At 39.9% G+C, this 21,088-nt stretch overlaps 1 protein-coding gene across 5 annotated transcripts in view; it reads right to left on the bottom strand.

Annotated features, from left to right (window-relative positions):
* The window catches only part of LOC5574714 (nuclear factor of activated T-cells 5), a 429,601-nt gene that overhangs the window by 208,616 nt on the left and 199,897 nt on the right, over nt 1–21,088 (bottom strand). The window contains exon 2 of one of the 5 annotated variants that reach the window (XM_021839022.1): nt 14,158–15,466. The exons of the other annotated variants lie outside the window; for them this stretch is intronic. Within the exon in view, the coding sequence (XP_021694714.1) occupies nt 14,158–14,831 (674 nt within the window). The 5' untranslated portion in view covers nt 14,832–15,466. The remainder of the gene's footprint in view (nt 1–14,157; nt 15,467–21,088) is intronic. 5 annotated transcript variants of the gene reach the window in all.

The raw sequence follows: 21,088 nt of genomic DNA, 5'->3' as shown, positions 1-21,088 counted from the left end.
ATATCTGGGTGTCCCTGAGTCTTCTGTTGGCGGTCCTTGAACTTCCAGTAAGGCCAGCTTAGTGGCCGGCCGGGTAATTGATCCATGACCCGTCTGAACTACTGCTCTACGTACTTGTCCGTCTTTTCCAGGTAGAACTTCTATTATTCTTCCGCGAATCCATCCATTCCGCTTCCCCTCCTCGACCACCACAACCAGATCACCCGGTTTCAATGGTCTAACAGGCTGGAACCACTTGGTGCGTCTCGTAAGGGTTGGGAGATATTCGCGCACCCAACGAGTCCAGAACGTATCGACGAGGTACTTTGCCAACTTCCAACTATCTCTCAGCAGTACGTGTTCCTCAGTTAATTCCTGGCATGGTTGATTGATTCCTTGTGTCCCGTACAACAGGAAATGGTTTGGAGACAATGCTTCCTGATTCTCATGTTCCAGCGGCACGTAGGTTAGTGGCCTGGAGTTCACTATGGCCTCAGCCTCCAGTACTATGGTCTCCAGAACTTCATCACTGGGATGTCGAGGATGATCTGCAATTGCCGACATTGCGACCTTCACCGACCTTACCATGCGCTCCCATGGTCCGCCCATATGAGGCGCAAGTGGAGGATTGAAGAGCCATTTCGTATCCGTGTTTGTGAAGGTTGCTGCGCAGCTCTTCCCTATGGTGCGAATTTGCTCCTTGAGTATATTACTCGCACCCACAAAGTTAGTTCCGTTGTCGGAACAAAAGGTAGCAGGGGAACCTCTGCGTGCGACGAACCTTCGAATGGCTAGAACACATGACTGTGTTGATAAACTATGGACTACCTCAAGGTGCACTGCCCTGATAGACAGGCACGTGAAAAGGGCTATCCATCGTTTGACCATACTGCGTCCTTGTTTCACCAAAATTGGACCGAAGTAGTCCACTCCAGTGTGCGTGAACGGCCGGATGAAGGGCGTTAGCCGAATTGTGGGTAGAGGTGCCATCATTGGCACTTGAGGAGTCGCCTTCCATACACGACAATGCTGACACTGTTTTGCAATCTTGGACACAACCGAACGAAGCTGAGGGATGAAGAAACGCTGCCTCATTTCGTTGAGCACCGTCTCGTTGTTTCTATGCAGGAAACGTTTATGGTAGCTTTCCACAAGCAACGCAGTTACCCGGTGTTCTTTAGGAAGAAAAACCGGATACTTTAAATCCCTGGATACTATTGGTGCTCTGGTTATTCGGCTGTTCATCCGCAATACTCCATTGTCGTCCAGTATCGGTGACATCTTGTACAGCGGGCTTGTTTTCTCCAACCGCCTAGGTTCTTCCTTTGGATGTTCCTTGTTGTACACTAGCGTTACATATTCATCCGGGTAAACCTGCATCTGCACCTGTCGCCACAGCAGTATTTCCGCATTTGCCAGCTCTTCCTGTATCAACGGGCCCGTTGCTCTGAGTCTAAGGAATAGTTTGGCTGCTCTGATAACGTATGCAGTAGCTCGCAGCAACCTTTGCCAGCTAGAAAATCTGTCTACAGCTATGAAAGGCTGTTGATGTAGAAATCGATGGTGCATGAATGAAGAACGAAGATCTACCGTTGTCGCAAGTTCCTCAGACGAATGCAGAGTCAAATCAGTAATCCATCTCTCTGCAGGGTCGGATAGAAATCTTGGTCCGGAATACCACCAATCTTCCGGGTCAAAACTAGGTCCGTCCTTCCACTTTGTCGCCTGATCAGCTACATTTAGTTTGGTCTGAACCTTCCTCCATTCGTCGATTGTAGTCGTGGTAAGAATCTCTCCAACTCGAAAGCCGACAAACTGGTGATATCGCCGTGTTTCGGATCTTAGCCATGCTAAAACAGTTGTAGAGTCGGTCCAAAGATATCGCGTGGTAATTGGGATGGTTAAAGCCTTGCAAATTGTCTCTAGTAAACGGCTCCCGATAAGAGCCGCTTGCAATTCAAGCCTCGGAATCGATAGCGGTTTTAGAGGTGCTACTTTTGTCTTCGCCGCTATCAGGGTACATTGTGGAGCCGCGTTGCCGTAACTTCTAAGGTACGCTACGCAAGCATACGCGTTTTCGCTAGCATCCACGAACATGTGAATCTGCGCATCGTTGTGGGCTCTACCGTTTCCAGAAAAGAAGCATCTTGGAACAGTAACTTCGTTAAGTTTCGTCAACAATCTGCTCCATTTACACCAGTCTTCTAGTATTTCGCCGCTTATTTGTTCATCCCAGTCTAATCCTTCCCTCCAGATTCGCTGCATGATAAGCTTTCCGTGCACAACAAAATGCGCCACCAGACCCAACGGATCAAATAGAGACATCACTGTTCGCAAAACTTGTCGCTTCGTTGGTGCTATTTTGTTCGCTACGATGTTCTGCGCCTCTTCCTTCAGGTCCAGCTCGAACGTGAACGTATCTTCGGACGGATTCCATACCATGCCAAGAACCCTTTCCATATTCGCTTCAAGGTTGATCGACTTCTGTTGAGTTCTGCTGGCTTCTCCAATACGCTCAAGAACCTCGGAAGAATTGGATGCAAAGTTCCGAATTTCCATCCCTGCTTGGGCGTGAACATGCTTCACATCTTCGATGAGCTCCACTGCTTCATCCACCGTGTCAACACTATCCAGAAAATCATCTACATAGTGGTTTTCGATGATGGCACGAGCTGCTTCCGGATACTGCTCTTTGTAGTCCTCAGCATTTTTGTTTTTTAAATACTGCGCGATGCAAGGTGAGCACGCAGCGCCAAACGTGGCAACATCCATCACGAAGATCTGTGGTGGTTTTCCAGGGTTTTCCCGATATAGGAATCTTTGCGCTTGTCTGTCCTCCTTCCGAATCCGAAACTGATGAAACATTTCTTTAATGTCTCCACTGAATGCCACGCTTTTCTGACGGAAGCGTAATAGAACAACTGGAAGAGCAGTCAACAGATCCGGTCCTTTCAACACCATATCGTTGAACGAAATTCCTTTGGCTCGGGCTGCAGCATCCCAAATCAGACGGACCTTTTCTGGTTTGCGTGGATTCCTCACTACCCCCAGGGGCAAGTACCACACACGTCCTGGTTCCGTAGTATCCAGCTCTGCCGTTGTAATCCGATGAGCATATCCGCTCGCAAGGTACTCCTCAATCAACCCTCTGACTTTTTCCCGCAGTTGGTCATCCTTCGACAATTTACGCTCAAGGGCTTCCATTCTACGGATAGCCATATCGTAGCTATCTGGAAGAGAAGGCTCATCGCTCCGCCACAACAGTCCAGTTTCCAGTCTTCCGTCTACTCTTCTGGTTGTTTTCTGTAGAATATCCAAAGCTCTCTTATCCTCGTTTGAAAGTGGACTCCGTTTGACGGTTGCTTCATCGACCGCCATAAATTGCCTGAACAGATTGTGCAAATCTGTGTCTGCTTCGTGCAACTCCATATGCGTGTTCACGTAGTCTACAAGGCTGCTGTCAGTGGTGGCATGTCGTCCATAGAGGCACCATCCTAGTCGAGTTCTAACTGCAACTAGTTGTCCAGTTCTGCTTTCACGGCTTTTAAGAGCACTGATTAGCTTAGCGTTGTCTACGCCAATAATAAGTCGAGGTGCGGCATTGGTGTAGCTGGACAGAGGTAGCTTTCTAAGGTATGGATGATCCAAACAAAGTTCCTCGTAGTTCACTGTTTGGCTCGGGAGTTTTAATTGTCCTACAGTCCTGGCTTTCAGTGGAAACTCCTTGGCCTTGTTGAATCCGGATATCGCGACTCTTATATGCTGGGAGTCTTTTTCCGTTCTCGATATATCGCCTGTCCAGCCTAAATACAACGGTTCAGCAAGTCCTACTACACCTAGCTGTTCCGCTACCTCCGCATCCATCATTGTTGACGAAGATCCATCATCTAAGAACGCGAATATTTCCACACTCTTTCCATTGAAGTGCAATGTCACAGGCAAATAGCGCAGCAGAGCACAAGAAGTAACTGAATGGTGATTCTGGTGGACGACGTTCCTTTCCGCTGCTGTTGTCGATGAGGGTACTCCAGATGCCGCTTTTCTTAAGTGCAGTAGAGCATGATGGCGCATGCGACAATCTTCAACTCCGCATTCTTGTTTTGACCGGCAAGGCCATGATCGATGTGGAACTAAGCATATTCGACAGAGCCCTTTCTGCCGCAAAACCTTCCATCTTTCATCCACAGTCAGTCGTTTGAATACTGGACACTCGGCAATACGATGATCTGTTTTGGAGCAGTTGACGCAGGGTTTAGGAATGGAACCGCTTGATTCGGCCCCAGACATGTCCGTTGAAGCGGGGGATTGTTGATGGACAAAAATCTTTTCCTTAGAGGCTTTTTCGCGTCTTCCCCTGTCGTATTTTTCTGCTGGCAGCTGCCCTACACTGGTCAGTAGAGTGACGTCGCTGGCCATCGTCACTAGATCCTTCATGAAACCGTTGAACGTTGCCATATTCACTGGATTGTAGTTGCGCTTGTAGGCCGCCCACTGTAGCTTCAGGTTAGGCGGAAGCCTATCTACCATCTCTTGGAGCAACATTGGGTTGCTGATGTGCTGGAATTGTTGGGCAAGAATCATGTGCTCCACCAAGTTCTCCACACCCATTCCAAATTTGATAAGCGTTTTCAGATCATCGCCACGAGGCGAAGGAATTTCCCGCATTCGTTTTAGAAGTGCATTGATAATCACTTCCGGTCTGCCGTATAAACGCTCCAGCGTCGCAAGTACGTACGGCACTGACTCCGGAATCAGCAATCGACTTCTCACGCTCTCCAGCGCATGTCCACGTAAACAGCGTTGGAGCCTTGCCAAATTTTCGGCATCGTTGTACCCGCATGCTTCCGTCGAGTTATTGAAGGAACTCAGGAACAGAGGCCAATCCTGAGGATCTCCGGAAAATACAGGCAATTCCTTTGGGATGACTTGCCGAGCAGCCATTTGCTCTGCTGTGGGCCCTGTTCGACGCGATTGATTCGGCTGATCGGGCACGAACTGATGACTAAACTGCGACAGTGGTTCCGAGTACATCTGTTGTTCAGGTTGATTCTCCAGCCTGGGATGACTTGTTGACGGCATGTACTCAGTCGAATTCAGCTTATACCCCGGATAGCCGTATCCTGGTTGATGTGGCAATGATGGCTGGAGATTGCTTGTTCCAGGCTGAGGGACTGATGACCACGGCTGAATCCCAGATGCTGCAGTCGGTTTCCTCACGAAATTTTCGTATCCAGGAGGTGGTTGAATCACTGATTGATGTTTAGCACTTGTCACTGTATACTGCTCATGGCCCGATGTTGGTGGTAATTCTTGGCGATTTGACGCACTAAAGTGCTGGTAACCCGTTGGTGGCAAAGATAACAGGGTTGACTCATTACACTGACCGGGTATAATAGCGGACGGATTCGGATCGTTTAAACGCTTTCGCTCCAATGGCGGTTGGAGCACAGCCTTTTTCGATTTGCCTAACTGCGCGAATTTTGACAGCGGTATTTGCCCTGTTACGTTCAACCCCGGAGGAGGTTCACCCGATTCTGCCCCAGGAACCGTGTTAGGATTTCGTGTTAGTTGGCCCTGAACTACTCCTAACTGATTGCTTGGCTGGGCAATAATTTTGTGGTGTGCCTTATACCCTGACTGACTATCTACGCTTCGTTTTATTGATGGTATTAAAGGTGTACTAGTTACCTCAGCTATAGGCTGTAACCTTACGTGCAACGTACTGACACTAGTTCTCACCTGACTCTCCGTAGACAAACCTGCAGTGATAGGGTTCTCAATACGTGCTCCATCCGCGAGAGATAGCGTCTCCAAGTTGGCCCTCATCAGAGATTCTGCTGTTTTTTGCTGTACAAACGCATTTGTCTTCGGCACCCCAGTATGCCTATGGGATGATGGAACGGTTTCGACTGGCATGTCTGCCCTTGGCCCGATGATAGCTGGCGATGCCTCTCCCTGGTGTTCGATGATTTGAGTGGTTTGTTGCTCGCTAAATGCACCGATTGCGCTCGTCGACGTTATAGGCGCCCTTCCTTGCTGTGCCCCTGTCGGCGGTGTTCGGATTACCTCTTTTGCTTGCTCGGTATTAGTTGCTGTTGATGCGATCTGATCTATGGATGCGACATCAGCGTTCTGCTGGGTTCCACCCAACTGAGAGGAACATAAGTGAGTCGACGTCGTAGCTATCTGGGCATTCACTACATCAGTCGGTTTCGACGCACCGACCCACTCCCTGGTACTATCTCGGATCTGCTTAGAACTCACTCTACTTCTAAAGCTGCGATGTTCATCTTCCTCTTGTAGCTGTGCATCTAGAATGGCAAATTGTTGCTGCTCAAATTCCACCTCGACCTGACGTCGCAACCTCTGGAACTTCTCTGCGTCTTCGAGTTCTCGGAGGCGGTTTTCCTTCTCCTTCTCTAGCTGTTGCAGTCGTAATGCTATCCGTGCTGAGTTACTACTACGAGAGGTTCTTAAGGAGCTTACATGGCTCGTGCGATGTGAGGAAACAGTGACGATATCATCGTTTTCGACGCACCTCTTACAGGTGAAACTCCGATCAGGGTCGGCAATCGAATCTCCCACCTCTGCACACGAGTAATGCACGTATCCATCACAACGGTCACACTGCACCAGGTTGTCGACGTTGTTTGGTCGATTGCACAACATACAGTGGCTCTCCGAAGGATCCATTCCTATGCCGGATGACTACCACGTGGACATCGAATCAATCACAAATCTTGAAGATTTTGTTGGGGAGAACTTTCAGTTCGGACGGGAATGAACAATCCTGATAGCGAGTCCGTTAGAAACAGCTTCAAGCTAGAATTTTATTTTGCATGTTAGTTTTAGACAAATTCATAGTTTTATAAGGTTTACTTACATTTGGTGTTCTTTACTAATTTTAGGTTGTCCTCACTGTTTTCTCCGTACTAAATTCAATCTGTGATAGTAGTTTATAGGTTTAGAGTAATGCATTTATAATTTAGGATATATATCTACCTGGCTATTGCACAAATTCTACATAAATTCAATTATAATACGAATTCAATGAATTTTACTTTAGGATTAACTTTAGCTTCAATAAATCGACCTTCTATCTTCACTTTCTATTGTTCGAAATATTTGCTTTTGAATGATCATGAACATATCTTCCCAATGACGTTTCCCCAAAGCTGTCAACGCATGACGGACAATTAAAGCGAGTGGCGTACTCAGGAACTCACTTCAACGGGTTAGGAAACAGCCCAGTGGTTTCGCCAACATAGCTCTTCAATTTTTTGGTATAATTGTTCTTTTAAGTGGGTTTATCATACTTGTGAAACATCTGAGATATCTTCTCATCTTGTTTGCATCGTAATTCATCAATATTCTTCAGCTATGAATGGTTTTGCAACCATATTATCAAAAACAAGTTATTTCAATTACAGTGACCCAATGTCACCCCCTCTATGGGGTGAGATTGGGTCATTTTTCACTCACTTGTGGTGCCGCTGTAAATACATATTTTTCTTCAATGTTTTGAACAGTTGTTAATGCACCATCAAAGTACATGCACACCAAATTTGAAGTTTATTGGAGTTAAATTGCGATAGTTATTCAATAAATAAATAGTACACATCCCTTTTTAACCAATTGTCACCCCCAACGACGGTACTGTACATTGTGAAACTATTCAAATGTGTAAGTTATTGTGGCATTTGAACGAAAAAAGTGGACCCCAAAGCGGTCAAAGTTTGGCTTTTTTGACCCATGAAAAATCTCCAAATGAAATTTCCGAAATTGATTTTTTTTTGATGCCAGATGTCTTAGAAATGCATGAAACGTCGAGATCTGGTGTTATTTGGAAAAAATTTTTTTTTGAAAAAATCAACCTTTTGGGACTTAGTAAATTTTTGAGTTGGGGGAGTGAATTGAATTTGAAATGAACGGTTTGAATTCAATTGCTGAGAAATTCAAGGCAATAGTATTGAAACATATCCTATATCATTGTTGGCCACTGAAAGCATATTATGTGATATTTCATTAGGGTGGTTCATTTACTTTCCATTAGGGTGGTCCTTTTTGTTAAAAAATAAAAAAAATATAAAAAATAGAATTTTAATTGAATATTGAAGACAATAGTATTGGAACATCTCTCACATTATCGTAAGCCATTTTCTACATTTAATATGTGGTATTTTATTAGGGTGGTTCACTTATTTTCCATTAGGGTGGGCCTTTCTGTCGAAAAATCATAATTTGAATGGGATATTAAAAACAATAGTATTTTATAACCTCTTTCATCATCTTAGGGCATTTCCTTCATTAGATTCGTGATATTTTATCAGGGTGGCTCACTTATTTTCCATTGGTGTTTGCGAAAATTAAAAAAAAAAATCAAGAAATTTTGAATTTGATCCTTTTAGTATTTTAACACCTCTTTTATAATCGTAGGCCATTGTCTTCATTTTTGTTTAGAGAGGCTTTAAATTCCTCTGAATTCATGCGCCTCTAGTTCCATTTGATATGCGACATCATCGTAGGACACTGTTAACATATTTCATTAGGGAGTTTCTCTCATTTTCCATTAGGGTGCATCATTTTTCGTACAGTTTGAAACCATGATATCTCAAAAAAGTCTCGTCCACTTTCCTTAATTATGGTGTCATTGTATAAATGTCAACCTTAAAATCTGCAGACCGAAAGATTATGGTGTGGACTACTACATAATTTTTGCGTATGTTCGACGAAAAATGTAGAGGTAACTTATTTAACAACACAAGAGTTTTCTAGAAAGCCTCTCATTGTTAGAAAGGTCCTTTTGATAACTTTTGCGTGATTTTCAGTCGGAATGCAACACTTCACTAAGCTGAACCAGTTCGGAGTCCTCGTCTCATACAAAATCCGCTTGCTACTTCGTGATTTCAGATGCACTCATCTCAGAGATCAAGCATTGAGCCTCAGTGATCTTTCCAATTTAGTTTTGCAAATTCCGAAGGAAATTCCAGAGAAACTTCTGAAGAAAATACCGAAGGAAATTCCAAAGGAAATTCCAGAGGGAATTACGAAGGAAATTCCAGTGGAATTTTTGAAGGAAATTCCAGTGGAAATTCCGAAAGAAATTCCAGAGAAAATTCCGAAGGAAATTCCAGACGAAATTTATCAGGAAATTCCAGAGGAAATTTCGCAGGAAATTCTAGAGGAAATTCCGAAGGAAATTCCAGAGATAATTCCGAAGGAAATTCTAGAGAAAATTCTGAAGGAAATTCCAGAGAAAATTCGGAAGGAAATTCCAGAGAAAATCCCGAAAGAAATTCCAGAGGAAATTCCAGAGATAATTTCGAAGAAAATTCTAGGGGAAATACGGAAGGATATTCCAAAAGAAATTCCAGAGGAAATTCCGAAGGACATTCCAGAGGAAATTCTGAAGGAAATTCCGAAGGAAATTCAGAGAAAATTCTGAAGGAAATACCGAAGGAAATTTCAGAGAAAATTCCGAAGGAAATTCCAGACGAAATTTATCAGGAAATTCCAGAGGAAATTTCGCAGGAAATTCTAGAGGAAATTCCAGAGGTAATTCCGAAGGATATTCTAGAGAAAATTCTGAAAGAAATTCCAGAGAAAATTCGGAACGAAATTCCAGAGAAAATCTTGAAAGAAATTCCAGAGGAAATTCCAAAGGAAATTCCAGAGATAATTTCGAAGAAAATTCTAGGGGAAATACGGAAGGAAATTGCGAATGAAATTCCAGAGGAAATTCCGAAGGACATTTCAGAGGAAATTCCGAAGGAAATTCCAGAAGATATTCCGAAGGAAATTCCAAAGTAAATTCTGAAGGAAATACCGAAGGAAATTCCAGAGAAAATTCCAGAGAAAATTCCAGAGAAAATTCCGAAGGAAATACCGAAGGAAATACCGAAGGAAATACCGAAGGAAATTCCAGAGGAAACGAAAATTATAGAGGTAAATCCGAAGAAAATTCCGAAATAATTTCAAAGCTTCAAAAGAAATTCCAAATGAAATTCCGAATCAAATTTAGCATGAAGCTCCAAAAAGAATTCCGAAGGAAACTCCAGAAGAAATTCCGAAACAAATTGCAAAGTATATTTTGACGAAAGTAACGTAGAAAATTCCAAATCAAATCCCGAAGGTAACTCCAAAAGAAATTCCAAAGCAAATCCCGAAAGAAATTCCAAAGCAAATTCAAAAAGAAATTCCATAAAAATAAATCCGAATGGATTTTTGAAGGATGTTTCGAAGCAAATTCCAAAGAAAACTCGGATGAAAATTGCGCAGAAAATTCCAAATGAAATTCCGAAGCCAGCTCTAAAAGAAATTGCAAAGGAAATTCCATAAGAAATTTCAAAGGAACTTCCGAAGCGAATTCCAAAGGAAATTCCGAAGGAAATTCCAGAAGAAACTCCGAAAGAAATTCCAAAGGAAACGACGAAGAAAATTTTGAAGAACTGAAGAAGGAAATTCCGAAAGTAACTCCAAAGAAATCCAAAATAACTTCCTGAAGCAACTTACTGAAAGAAATTCATGAAGAAATTCCAAAAGAAATTCTGAAGTAAATGAGATATGAAGTTCCGAAGAATACAAAGGAATTTTAAAGTATACTCCTAAGAAAATTCCAAAAAAACAATTCGAAGGAAATTCCAAAGTAAATTCCGAGAAAATTCAACGGAAATTTTGATGAAAATTACGTAAAACAGTCCAAAGGAAAATTCCGTACAAAATTCCAATCAAAACTTCTAAATAAAATTCCGAAATCTCCGTCGGAAATTCCAAAGGTTATTCCAAAGGAAATTCCGAGGAAACACTATAACAAATTTGGAAGTAAACTTCAAACGAAATTCCAAAAGAAATTTCAAAGAGAATTTTGAAGGAAGTAATAAAGGAATTCCAAAGGAAATTCTGAAGAAAATTTGATAAGTAGCCTCAAAGAAAACTGCAAAGGAATTTTAAAGGATATCAAAGTTAATTCCGAAGGAAACTAAAAAATAATCCAACGGAATTTCCGAAGCAGTTTTCAGAGGAAATTCTGACGAAATTTGCGTAGAAAATTCCAAAGGAAATTCCGAAAAAAATCCAAAGGAAATTCCGAAGAAAAATCCGTGGAAAAATCCAAAGGAAATTCCAAAAACTCCATAGGAAATTCCATAAAAAAAATTCAAAGCAAATTCCGAATGAAATTCAAAAAGAAATTTCTAAGGAAATTTCGAAGAAAAAATCACAGCTCCAAAAGAAATTTCAAAGGAAACTTCGATGGAAACTTTCAAAATTCCCTTATAATTCAAAAAAAAAAATAAATTAAAAAAAAAAACTGAATAAAATTCTAAAAGAAATTCTGAAGCACATTCCAAAGGACATTCCGACGACAATTCTGAAAAATATCCAAAGCATATTCAAAAGGGAATTTCTAAGGAAATTCCAAAGAAAATTCCAAAGCAAATCCCGAAGCAAATTGCAATGAAAAAAGGAAGTTGTGTGTGTGTGTGTGTGTGTATACAATCCACCTCCCACTGACCGGCAGTGCTTTTATGGAAGAAAATTGTATGCATGTATTTATTGATACCCTTCGATATCTTTATATCTGCAGACAATTTTAGCCCGGGAGATGAAAGGTGATAGCTCTACTGAAATTCCAACGACCCATTTCAAGAATGGCAGTAAATACACACACATTCTGAGGTCATTTTCATTTACAGTAAGCCCCGCATAAAAACACCCAGATATCAAATGGATATATGAAATGTTTTTACACTTCCCGAATCGAAAATTAAATTTTCGATCCTGGCACGTATTTAGTTGCAAGTGGTAATTTCATTTTCATTTTCATTTTCATTTTGCAGCGTTTGGTGGGGCAATGAGAGCGCAAGTCAGTCCAAAGCCGGGGGAAGGGATAGGTAATGGCCGTAATAGTCTATGCGGACCACTTGAACACCATCGGAAAGGATAAGAAGGGTTGGGGTAGGGTATAGGGAATTGGAGAAGACTTGACACAGTAATGCGATTAATACTGCAAAATGTAAATGTGCTGATAGCAATTTAATTTGAGTTTTGAAGTTTGATTTGACTTATTAAAATTCCAGATAGATCGTCCATTGTACAAGTAAGAAAGAGTATGCTGATTGCTTTCTAGAAATTTTATAAACAACAAAACAATAACAATATGAGAGTGATGCTAAGGGCTGCTGATGGCACGATGCGACGCTTTAGGAGATTTTGATACTGATTGAACATTACTATAAAGAGCGCAATTCAATCGATGGTGACAACTTTACAAACCTTATCTGTTTTTGCACTGATTGACGATGCTGATTCATATAAAAATATTTGATATTATTAGTTCATTTGTTTGTGTGATCTATTAGTTAATTATGGAAAAATTGTACATACCCTTGATGATAATACTTCCCTGACCAGAAATATTCTATTTTGAGCATTCTTTTCGAAGCTATTCTATCCAGGTATCCATGTACTGCTTTCAATCCTGAAATTATTCTTATTGTGCATGCTCATGCATTATATTAGTGATGCTCATAATCATGCAACAGATAAGAAGGAGAGAAAAAGAGAATATAGGAACAGTGATTAGTAATGAGTTAATTATGTAGTTTTGTTAGAATTATAAACAATTGAACAGCAGTAATGAATAGCTTACAAAAACTTTGCAGCATAGCTGAGCCTTTCGGATCGTAAGACCGATGTATACAAATAATTTGTTTCGAAATTGTCCGCGTGGTCTTCTAGTGCCCCTATTAGATAAGAATCAGTCATAGACATACATACCGAATGCTTGCCATGACCCTATGACCAACATTTGTATATGTATAGCCTTAGCTGAAGTGGCTTTTCTAATAGGTAGTTCTATCACTCATTAGATCTCTTCAAAACCTTGTCAAGTATAGAAAATTGATTTTATTTCATTTATTACTACATTGAAGCTACATTGTACTTATTAAATATTAGGTATTATTTTATGCTTTTATCATTATTGATATTATCAAGGCCAGAATTCTCAGTGAGTGAAGAATTTTATAGTACTAGAACACCATAGAAGATCGCTAAACATTACCTAATCATGGAACGGCTTTTTGCTCTATTATTTTAGGTAGATGCTATTGATCTCCCTTTGCTCCTATCCGCAACCCGGTGCACGCGCCCTGTTGGTTTTCGAAAACCTCGTAGAAGATTACAAACCGTCAATGGCATTCCCAATTTAGTAATCCACATTGCACATTCAAGGGTCTGATTGTGCTCCTAACTCACCCTCAGTCTGTAATCTTCTCGCCAGTTTGAAATTATATTTTCCCGAAGTGAAAGTAATTTTGATGAGTGATAGCGTAGTGCAGCCCAACTGCATAGTACAGTAGTTTAATCAGAATCTTTAGGTCAGAATATAAAATCTAAATTTTGTAATAAAGAGGTTGCCATTGCTTTGAAATTCACCCAACATCTAATCAAAACTACTAAAAACAGCGATCAATTATCAAAATTCATCGCTCCCTGGAAAATATAATTCCAAGCCCAGGGATATTTAGTTGCAAGTGGTAATTGGTAAGTAAATAATAATAAAGAACGATTTTACCTGGATGTAAGGCTGTTTTTTTCCGTCGCCACACCGAGCTCACCGCAAAATACTATACACTTTTTCACTGCACTACGCGCATAACATGATCGCTTCACCCGCTCCCGCAGGAGCAAGCGTCACGGTCAAAGGATCACACACTACTCAATTAGATCGCGGATCACGCCACTTTTCTCCCCCCACCACTGCACTGCGCGCGTAACAAGTTTTATCCTGTCTGACCGCTTCACCCGCCCCCGCAGGAGAAAGCGTCACGGTCAAAGGATCACACACTCTAGGAATGTCGAAGAAATATATCAGATATTTTTTAAAATACAGCTATCGTCTAATCAGCTAGCTTGCTTCTATCAGTAAACTTCTTGGAAAAGACCATTTTAGTTAAGAGTTAAGTTTAGTTGTAGAGAAAACTTGCATTAGAATAGTGATAGAGCCTCTAAAAAGAGATCTCTACTAACCCTGTGATTAACATTGGGATCGTGCTGCTATAATCTTCAAGATCATCCAGATCGAGCAGAGTCGATGTTTTTTTGTGGAAAATTTTCGCGCTCCCGGGAGAGGGTTCACCTATAACTATCTAACTAAAGCAATGGAAGAACACTAACCTGCTGTGGTGGATTGGCCGACCTGCGCCGCTGCCCAGAGAACTGCTCGAGGTAGTCGTGGTCGTTGTCGACGCGTACTGTTGCTGATGTTGATGACTGGATCCCAGCTGTGGATTACTGCCGGTACTGTCGATGACCCGGTCAAATCCCAGGCCGGAGTCGTTGGAGTTATCACAGCTGGTGGCTGCTGGATGTTGTTGTTGCTGCTGCAGACCTGGGAACTGGGAATGTTGCTGAAGTTGCTGCTGCTGTTGGAGGCGCTGCTTGGTCGCGGTCAGCTTACTGGCCACGGACGCGAGCTTTCCGGAATGGATCCGACCGGGAAGGCGCTTCGACGGTATCCGTAATACTTTGCGATGTAGCTTGGAGGTGATGGTCGAACTGGGACTGGTCGATAGTTTCCCTGCTACCCCGGCGGCTGCTCCAGGATTCACTACGCTCTGGGTGGCGGCACCACTACAAACGTTGCTCGCGCCACCTACACCACCAGCATTCCGTATGTTCTTGCCGCCCTTTCCCTTGCCCTTGCCCAACCCTGTCACTGGTTGACGGCTGGCACCGAATCCGGACACGTATTGATTGCCACTGCCGGAGCTACCAGCTGTTGCCGAACCGGGTTGACCCGCCTGCGACACACGTTTAAGCGAGGGCGATGATTGGCATTTCAAAAGCATGCTTCGTTTGTAGCTTTTCACGAGTACAATACTGCCTTTGTTACAAGGCACTGACTGGGTTACTTGGATTAGAAATCGAGAAATTACAGAAAACGTCTTCACTTTCACTTGACACAATTGCGATTCGGTCACACAGTAGGCCGTTCACTTTTCACTGCTAGGTTCTTCCTAAGTGGGTTACTAGGATAATGATTCTTCCTTCACTGAATCCTCTTCACCATACTGCAATTTCCCCGAAAATTAGGCAACAAATCACTCTTCTCGATAAAACAGATGTTATCACTTAGGTTGCTACCCGAAATGCGACCTTGCGTTTATCACTAAATACCTGAACCTGATGTTTTTTTTTTCTCTTCGTTGGTAAACAACACGCACACACACACGCACGAACACGAACACCAACAACCGACGCTTCGTGGAGTGCTCACTCACACTCCCACACACGCGACACGAAAGGATATTCTCGAAGCCACGCCAAAAGTCCTTATCTTCTCTTCTATTCCCCACTTTTTCTCTCGGTGAGCTTCTATCGCTCTCGCTCTCTCTCTCTCGGAGCCCGCACGCTCTCTCTTCGTCCTTTTTCGTTTGAAACTTTTCTCCTTTTTGTCTTCCGAACGATATGAAGTTCGGTAGTCCTTGCAATGAAAAAAGGAAGTTAAAAGGAAATTTCGTAGAAATTTTCTAAGGAATTTTCTATGGAATATCCAAAGCAAATTTGTAAGGAAATTCTCAAGAAAACTCTGTAGAAATTTCAACGAAAATTGTAAAGGAAATTTCTAAGAATATTCTGCACTAAATTTCAAAGGTCCAAAAGAAATCCCAAATGAAATTCCGAAGAAAGCTCCAAGGAAAATTTCGAAGGAAATTCCAAAGTAAATTCCAATGCTTCGAAAGAAATTCCAAATAATTTTTCCAAAACTCAAAGAGAAACTCCGAAGTGAATTTCGAAGAAAATTCCTATGAAAAGTTCAGAATGAAATTCCGAAGGACACTTCATAGGAAATTTCGAAGGAACCACAGAAAACCACAGAAAATTCAAAAGGGCACTTCTAAAGATACCGAAGAAAATTCCACAGGATATTCTGAACCTAATTCAGGATAAATTTCCAATTTTGATGAAAATTCCGTAGAAAATCTCAAAGGAAATTTCGTAGAAAAGTCCAATAAAAAATTTTAAAAGGATTTCGAAGGAAATTCCGATTAAAATTCCAAAGGAAACTCCAAAGAAAATTCCGTTGAAAACTCCAACGAAAAAATCCATATGAAATTCCGACAAAATTTCTATAAGGAACTTTGTAACATCTTTGAAGAATAAACGAGAACTGATTGTTAAAACTGGAATTGCCTACGTTGTCACAACCGAATCGCGTGTACTATAGCAAGCAGAAGGCTGAGAATCTCTTTTGAAAATATAAACTAAACACTTTTGTTGCCATTCATCGTCGCCCATCAAGCTATTGTCATAATTTGAATACGTCAAAAATTATTTCATTCCTTTTTTATCTGTATTTTGATTATGGCAGTTAGAGTTGTGCTTCACTGAATTCACTGATTATTGTTATTGGAACGTTTTATTTTAACTATTCAAAAGAAAACCTTAATGAAAATATCTTAACGAAGAGTTGCATGCCAATGAAGAATCATGATTCAAAACTATACAAACAAAGTTGATTTGTTAGATCTGTTGAGAATATATTTTTTAAAATTTACAAATTAAATGATCACCCTTATGCAAAACTGAGGACAATAGCCCCAATGAAATGTCACTTATTATATGTTAACAGTGGCCTACGATGACATTGGAGATGTTTAATTACTCTTGTATTTACTATTCCATTCAAATTCTCAATTTTTTTTAAAGGACAACCGTAATGGAATATAAGTGAGCCTTCCCAATGAAATATCACGAATCTAATGAAGGAAATTCCCTGCGATGATGAAAGAGGTGATAAAATACTATTGTTTTTAATATCCCATTAAAGTTATGATTTTTCGACAAAAAGGCCCACCGTAATGGAAAATAAGTAAACCACCCTAATAAAATACCACATATTAAATGTAGAAAATGGCTTACGATAATGTGAGAGATGTTCCAATACTATTGCCTTCAATATTCAATTAAAATTCTATTTTTTATTTTTTAACAAAAAGGACCACCCTAATGGAAAGTAAATGAACCACCCTAATGAAATATCAAATATAATATGCTTTCAGTGGCCAACAATGATATAGGATATGTTTCAATACTACTGTGCCGGAATCAGTTGATCTGTTGCTTCTTCTTTACCGATACAGATCTATTTTCAACTTATCTATATTTACATCTTATTTCACTCTCTCCTACTCTTTTACTCTCACACCGAGCAGGTAGGAGAGAGCTCTGTTGTTAGTGAGGCTAGCTGCCTGCGAAGAGGGTCAGTTTGTCTCAGTCACCATCTGATACTGACGGAGGATGGATGTGCTCCCCAAAGCACGGTCCTCCGTGAGGCGTCTTCTGGTGGCTGGACGGGTTTTTTTGTGGAGGGGCTGGGAATCGAACCCATGACCTTCCGCTTATGAAGCGAAAGCGTAACCTCAAGGCTACAGACCCCCCTATATTTCAATACTATTACCTTGAATTTCTCAGCAATTGAATTCAAATCGTTCATTTCAAATTCAATTCACTCCCCCAACTCAAAAGTCCCGAAAGGTTGATTTTTTTCAAAAAAAAATTGTTTTCCAAATAACACCAGATCTCGACGTTTCATGCATTTATGCATCAAAAACAAAAAAAAAAAAATCAAAAATTGGAGATTTTTTATGGGTCAAAAAACCCAAACTTTGACCGCTTTGGGGGTCCACTTAATGAAGTCCGATTGAGCTCAAATTTTGCATGGGGACTTTTTTCGAGGAGACAAAACTTTTGAGCACTACCATTTTTTGAAATTCGATGGCAAAATTTTTCCCACACATTCCATTGGCACCCTAATATCTACATTAATATTTTACCGTTATTTAGTGCTGATCTAGTTTAATATTATACATATTCGCCGTAATATAAAGGTAATACATATATTGCATTGAATGGAGACAAAAATAACCATTTTAGTTATTCGAATTGAGTAATAGGGAGTTACGCATGTTTTGAACCTTGTTATAAAGCATCCCCTTATTACGGTAAACTTATTTTTTTTTTAATTATCCATTAGCGTCTGCTTTGTACGTAATATTAATAGGAAATAAAGAAAATTTCATTACAAGTAGAATTACATGCGATGTTCATTGGGTGGCCGTCTTGCCCCATATGGGTGGCACACTTGTCCCATAGTGTCAAAAAATAGATTATTTTGGATGATTTTTGAGAAGCTCTAAAACTAATACTTTGAAAAAAAAAAGACAATTTACACCGTCTTCAGCACATAGGCTGCACAGACTGAACGATCACTTACATTAGGCAACGGACCACACGAAACACCCAGTAGCCCAGGGATGAATTTTTCGTTTGACGAAAAGTTTTCACCGACTGGAGCGGGAATCGAACCCACACCCCGTGGCACAATACGCCTAGACGACTGACGCCGCTAACCGCAAGGCCACGAAGCCCATTTAATGAAATTATTTTGTTTTTAAATGGCACAGTGGTTATGAAAAGATGTGAAACTAACATCATGAGGCTAAATTGGTGGATTTTATAAGCTTTAGGCAAAGTAAGAGAACAATTTGCTTAAGGTGGCACACTTGCCCCAAATTCCGCTATATGGTGGATGCATTATCATTGGCAAACAAACTAATCAATCCGGAATATGTATTGTGAAATATTTGTGAGTATTGGGCGGTATGAATAAAAAGCGTTGAACTTTACTACATGTAGCATCTACTCAAAAACAATATCCACAAAGTTTACTAAACCTAACTAAACTAAAACCTTTCGAACATGTAGTACCTGGGAATTTTTTTTTATTTCCGTACAAAGTGGGCCGAAGGGTCTCAGATTTTTATGAAACTTTTTCCACGCGCAGGGCTCATCAATATATGAATGAACTCAGTTGGAATTTTTTTGTTTTCCTCTGACACTACTTACTTTGAAAAATCATAACTCAAGAACGAAGCATCGTAGAAACAAAGTTTTTTTTTTATGAAAATGAAAGCAAATTGTCTCAGGAATAAAACAAATATATTAACTGGAAAAAGTTTTCCACAAAATTTTCCACCGTTGAGAAAATTCGTAAAGAAAAGCCGGAAAAACTATGCTCGTGGAAAATTTTCAAAAAAATATTTTTGAGAAGGCAATTTCATAAGCTTTAATCGCTGAAATTTTTGATATGTACTTTTTTTCGTTTTTAAGTTATGGCCAATTTTGTGGAAAATGACCATATAAGCCTTTTCTTTGACAACTCATATTTCGATCGAAGCATCGAAAAAACAAAGATTTTTTATCAAAGCAATTGCAAATTTTCTAAAACACCTGAAAAAAAGATATGGGATTGGTTTTAATGAAGTATAAGTCGGAATGGATGATATTTTTCATGAAAAATTACACCGCTTAGAAAAACTGAAAAAAAAATTGTTTCTGTCTCAATTTTTCATTACACTGAAAAGGGATTCTTTCTTTCCTATGGAACAATCTAAACCAAGAAAATACATCTTTATTCTTAATAATACAAAGAAACGAAAATCTTCTGGTGTTAGTAACCAAAGACAATCTACTCGGTTGAAAAAATAGATAGTATTAAGATGAAAATGTATGTTATATACTGAATAATTGAATAAATAAAATTAAAAAAATTATAATAATCTTATTTGTTCCATAGAAAAGAAAGAACCCCTTTTCAGTGTAATGAAAAATTGAGGCAGAAACAGTTTTTTTTTTCAGTTTTTCTTAGCGGTGTAATTTTTCATGAAAAATATCATCCATTTCGACTTATACTTCATTAAAACCAATCCCATATCTTTTTTTCAGATATTTTAGAAAATTTGCAATTGCTTTGATAAAAAATCTTTGTTTTTCCGATGCTTCGATTGAAATATGGGTTTTCAAAGAAAAGGCTTATATGGTCATTTTCCACAAAATTGGCCATAACTCAAAAACGAAAAAAAAGTACATTTCAAAAATTTCAGCGATTGAAGCTTATGAAATTACCTTATCAAAAATATATCTTTGAAAGTTTTCCACTAATTGGAACATAGTTTTTCCGGCTTTTCTTTACGAATTTTCTCAACGGTGGAAAATTTTGTGGAAAACTTTTTCCAGTTAATATATTTTTTTATTCCTGAGAAAATTCGCTTTCATTTTCATAAAAAAACTTTGTTTCTACGATGCATCGTTCTTGAGTTATGATTTTTCAAAGTAAGTAGTGTCAGGGGAAAAACAAAAATTTTCCAACTGAGTTTTCCGGGAAAATAGGCGACCCTGAATTTTTCTCAATTTTTTTTTATTCATATATTGATGAGCACTGCCTGTGGATAAAGTTTCATGAAAATCTGAGACCTTTCGGCTCAAACCCGTACGGAAATAAAAAAAAATCCCCTGCTGTCAAATGATAAAAGTAAATTTCACGGAATATTTTCTGAAATAAAATCAAATTAAATTCAAACGTGAATCGGTAGAGTGCAGTGGCGCAACCAAGGGGGGGGGGTTTTGGGGGGTCAAAACCCCTCCCAGAGCCGAAAAAATATATGGCTTATCTTGTATATTTCTGTAGTTCATTAACGTTCTACAATTATGGATCAGTAATTTAGGCTCGTATTAACACTCTGAGTTTCAGTGGTTTTAACAGTAATATTCTTATTCTATGTTTTCTTAAAATTCTTAGACCCCTGACGAGGTTAATAAAACAAAAATATTTGCAAACTAGTACTATAATATAGTATTGAAAAAAATATAGTACAAGTTGGTCGTTTTATCAAAACAAAATGGTCGAGTTTGGAGGTTTGGATCTCGGCTTCTAGTACTTGGATAGACTTAAAATTTACATCCTAACTTGGAAATACATAGGTTAGCCGGAAATTCGCAGCTTTAAAAAATCAATCTTTTGAGTAATAATAAATCTCCAAACTTAACAAAAACACAAAAATAAAACTGTTCATTCCACTATTTTGCGAAATTAATTAATAATTCAAACTTGTTTTTAGAACTATATTATTTAGTAAAAATTTTGTATTCAAAGAAAATCCAAGTGAAAGTTAAGACATTTTTCACACGATGCGAAACATACGATGACAAAAAAATTTGTGTTTGAAATTAGACCTGTGCGCCGCCGCCACGCCGCCGCGGCCGA

This window comes from Aedes aegypti, chromosome 1 (genome assembly GCF_002204515.2).
Source record: "Aedes aegypti strain LVP_AGWG chromosome 1, AaegL5.0 Primary Assembly, whole genome shotgun sequence".
Classification (NCBI taxonomy): domain Eukaryota; kingdom Metazoa; phylum Arthropoda; class Insecta; order Diptera; family Culicidae; genus Aedes; species Aedes aegypti.
Note: the sequence above shows the minus strand (reverse complement) of the source record. Positions and strands in the feature narration are given on the sequence as shown.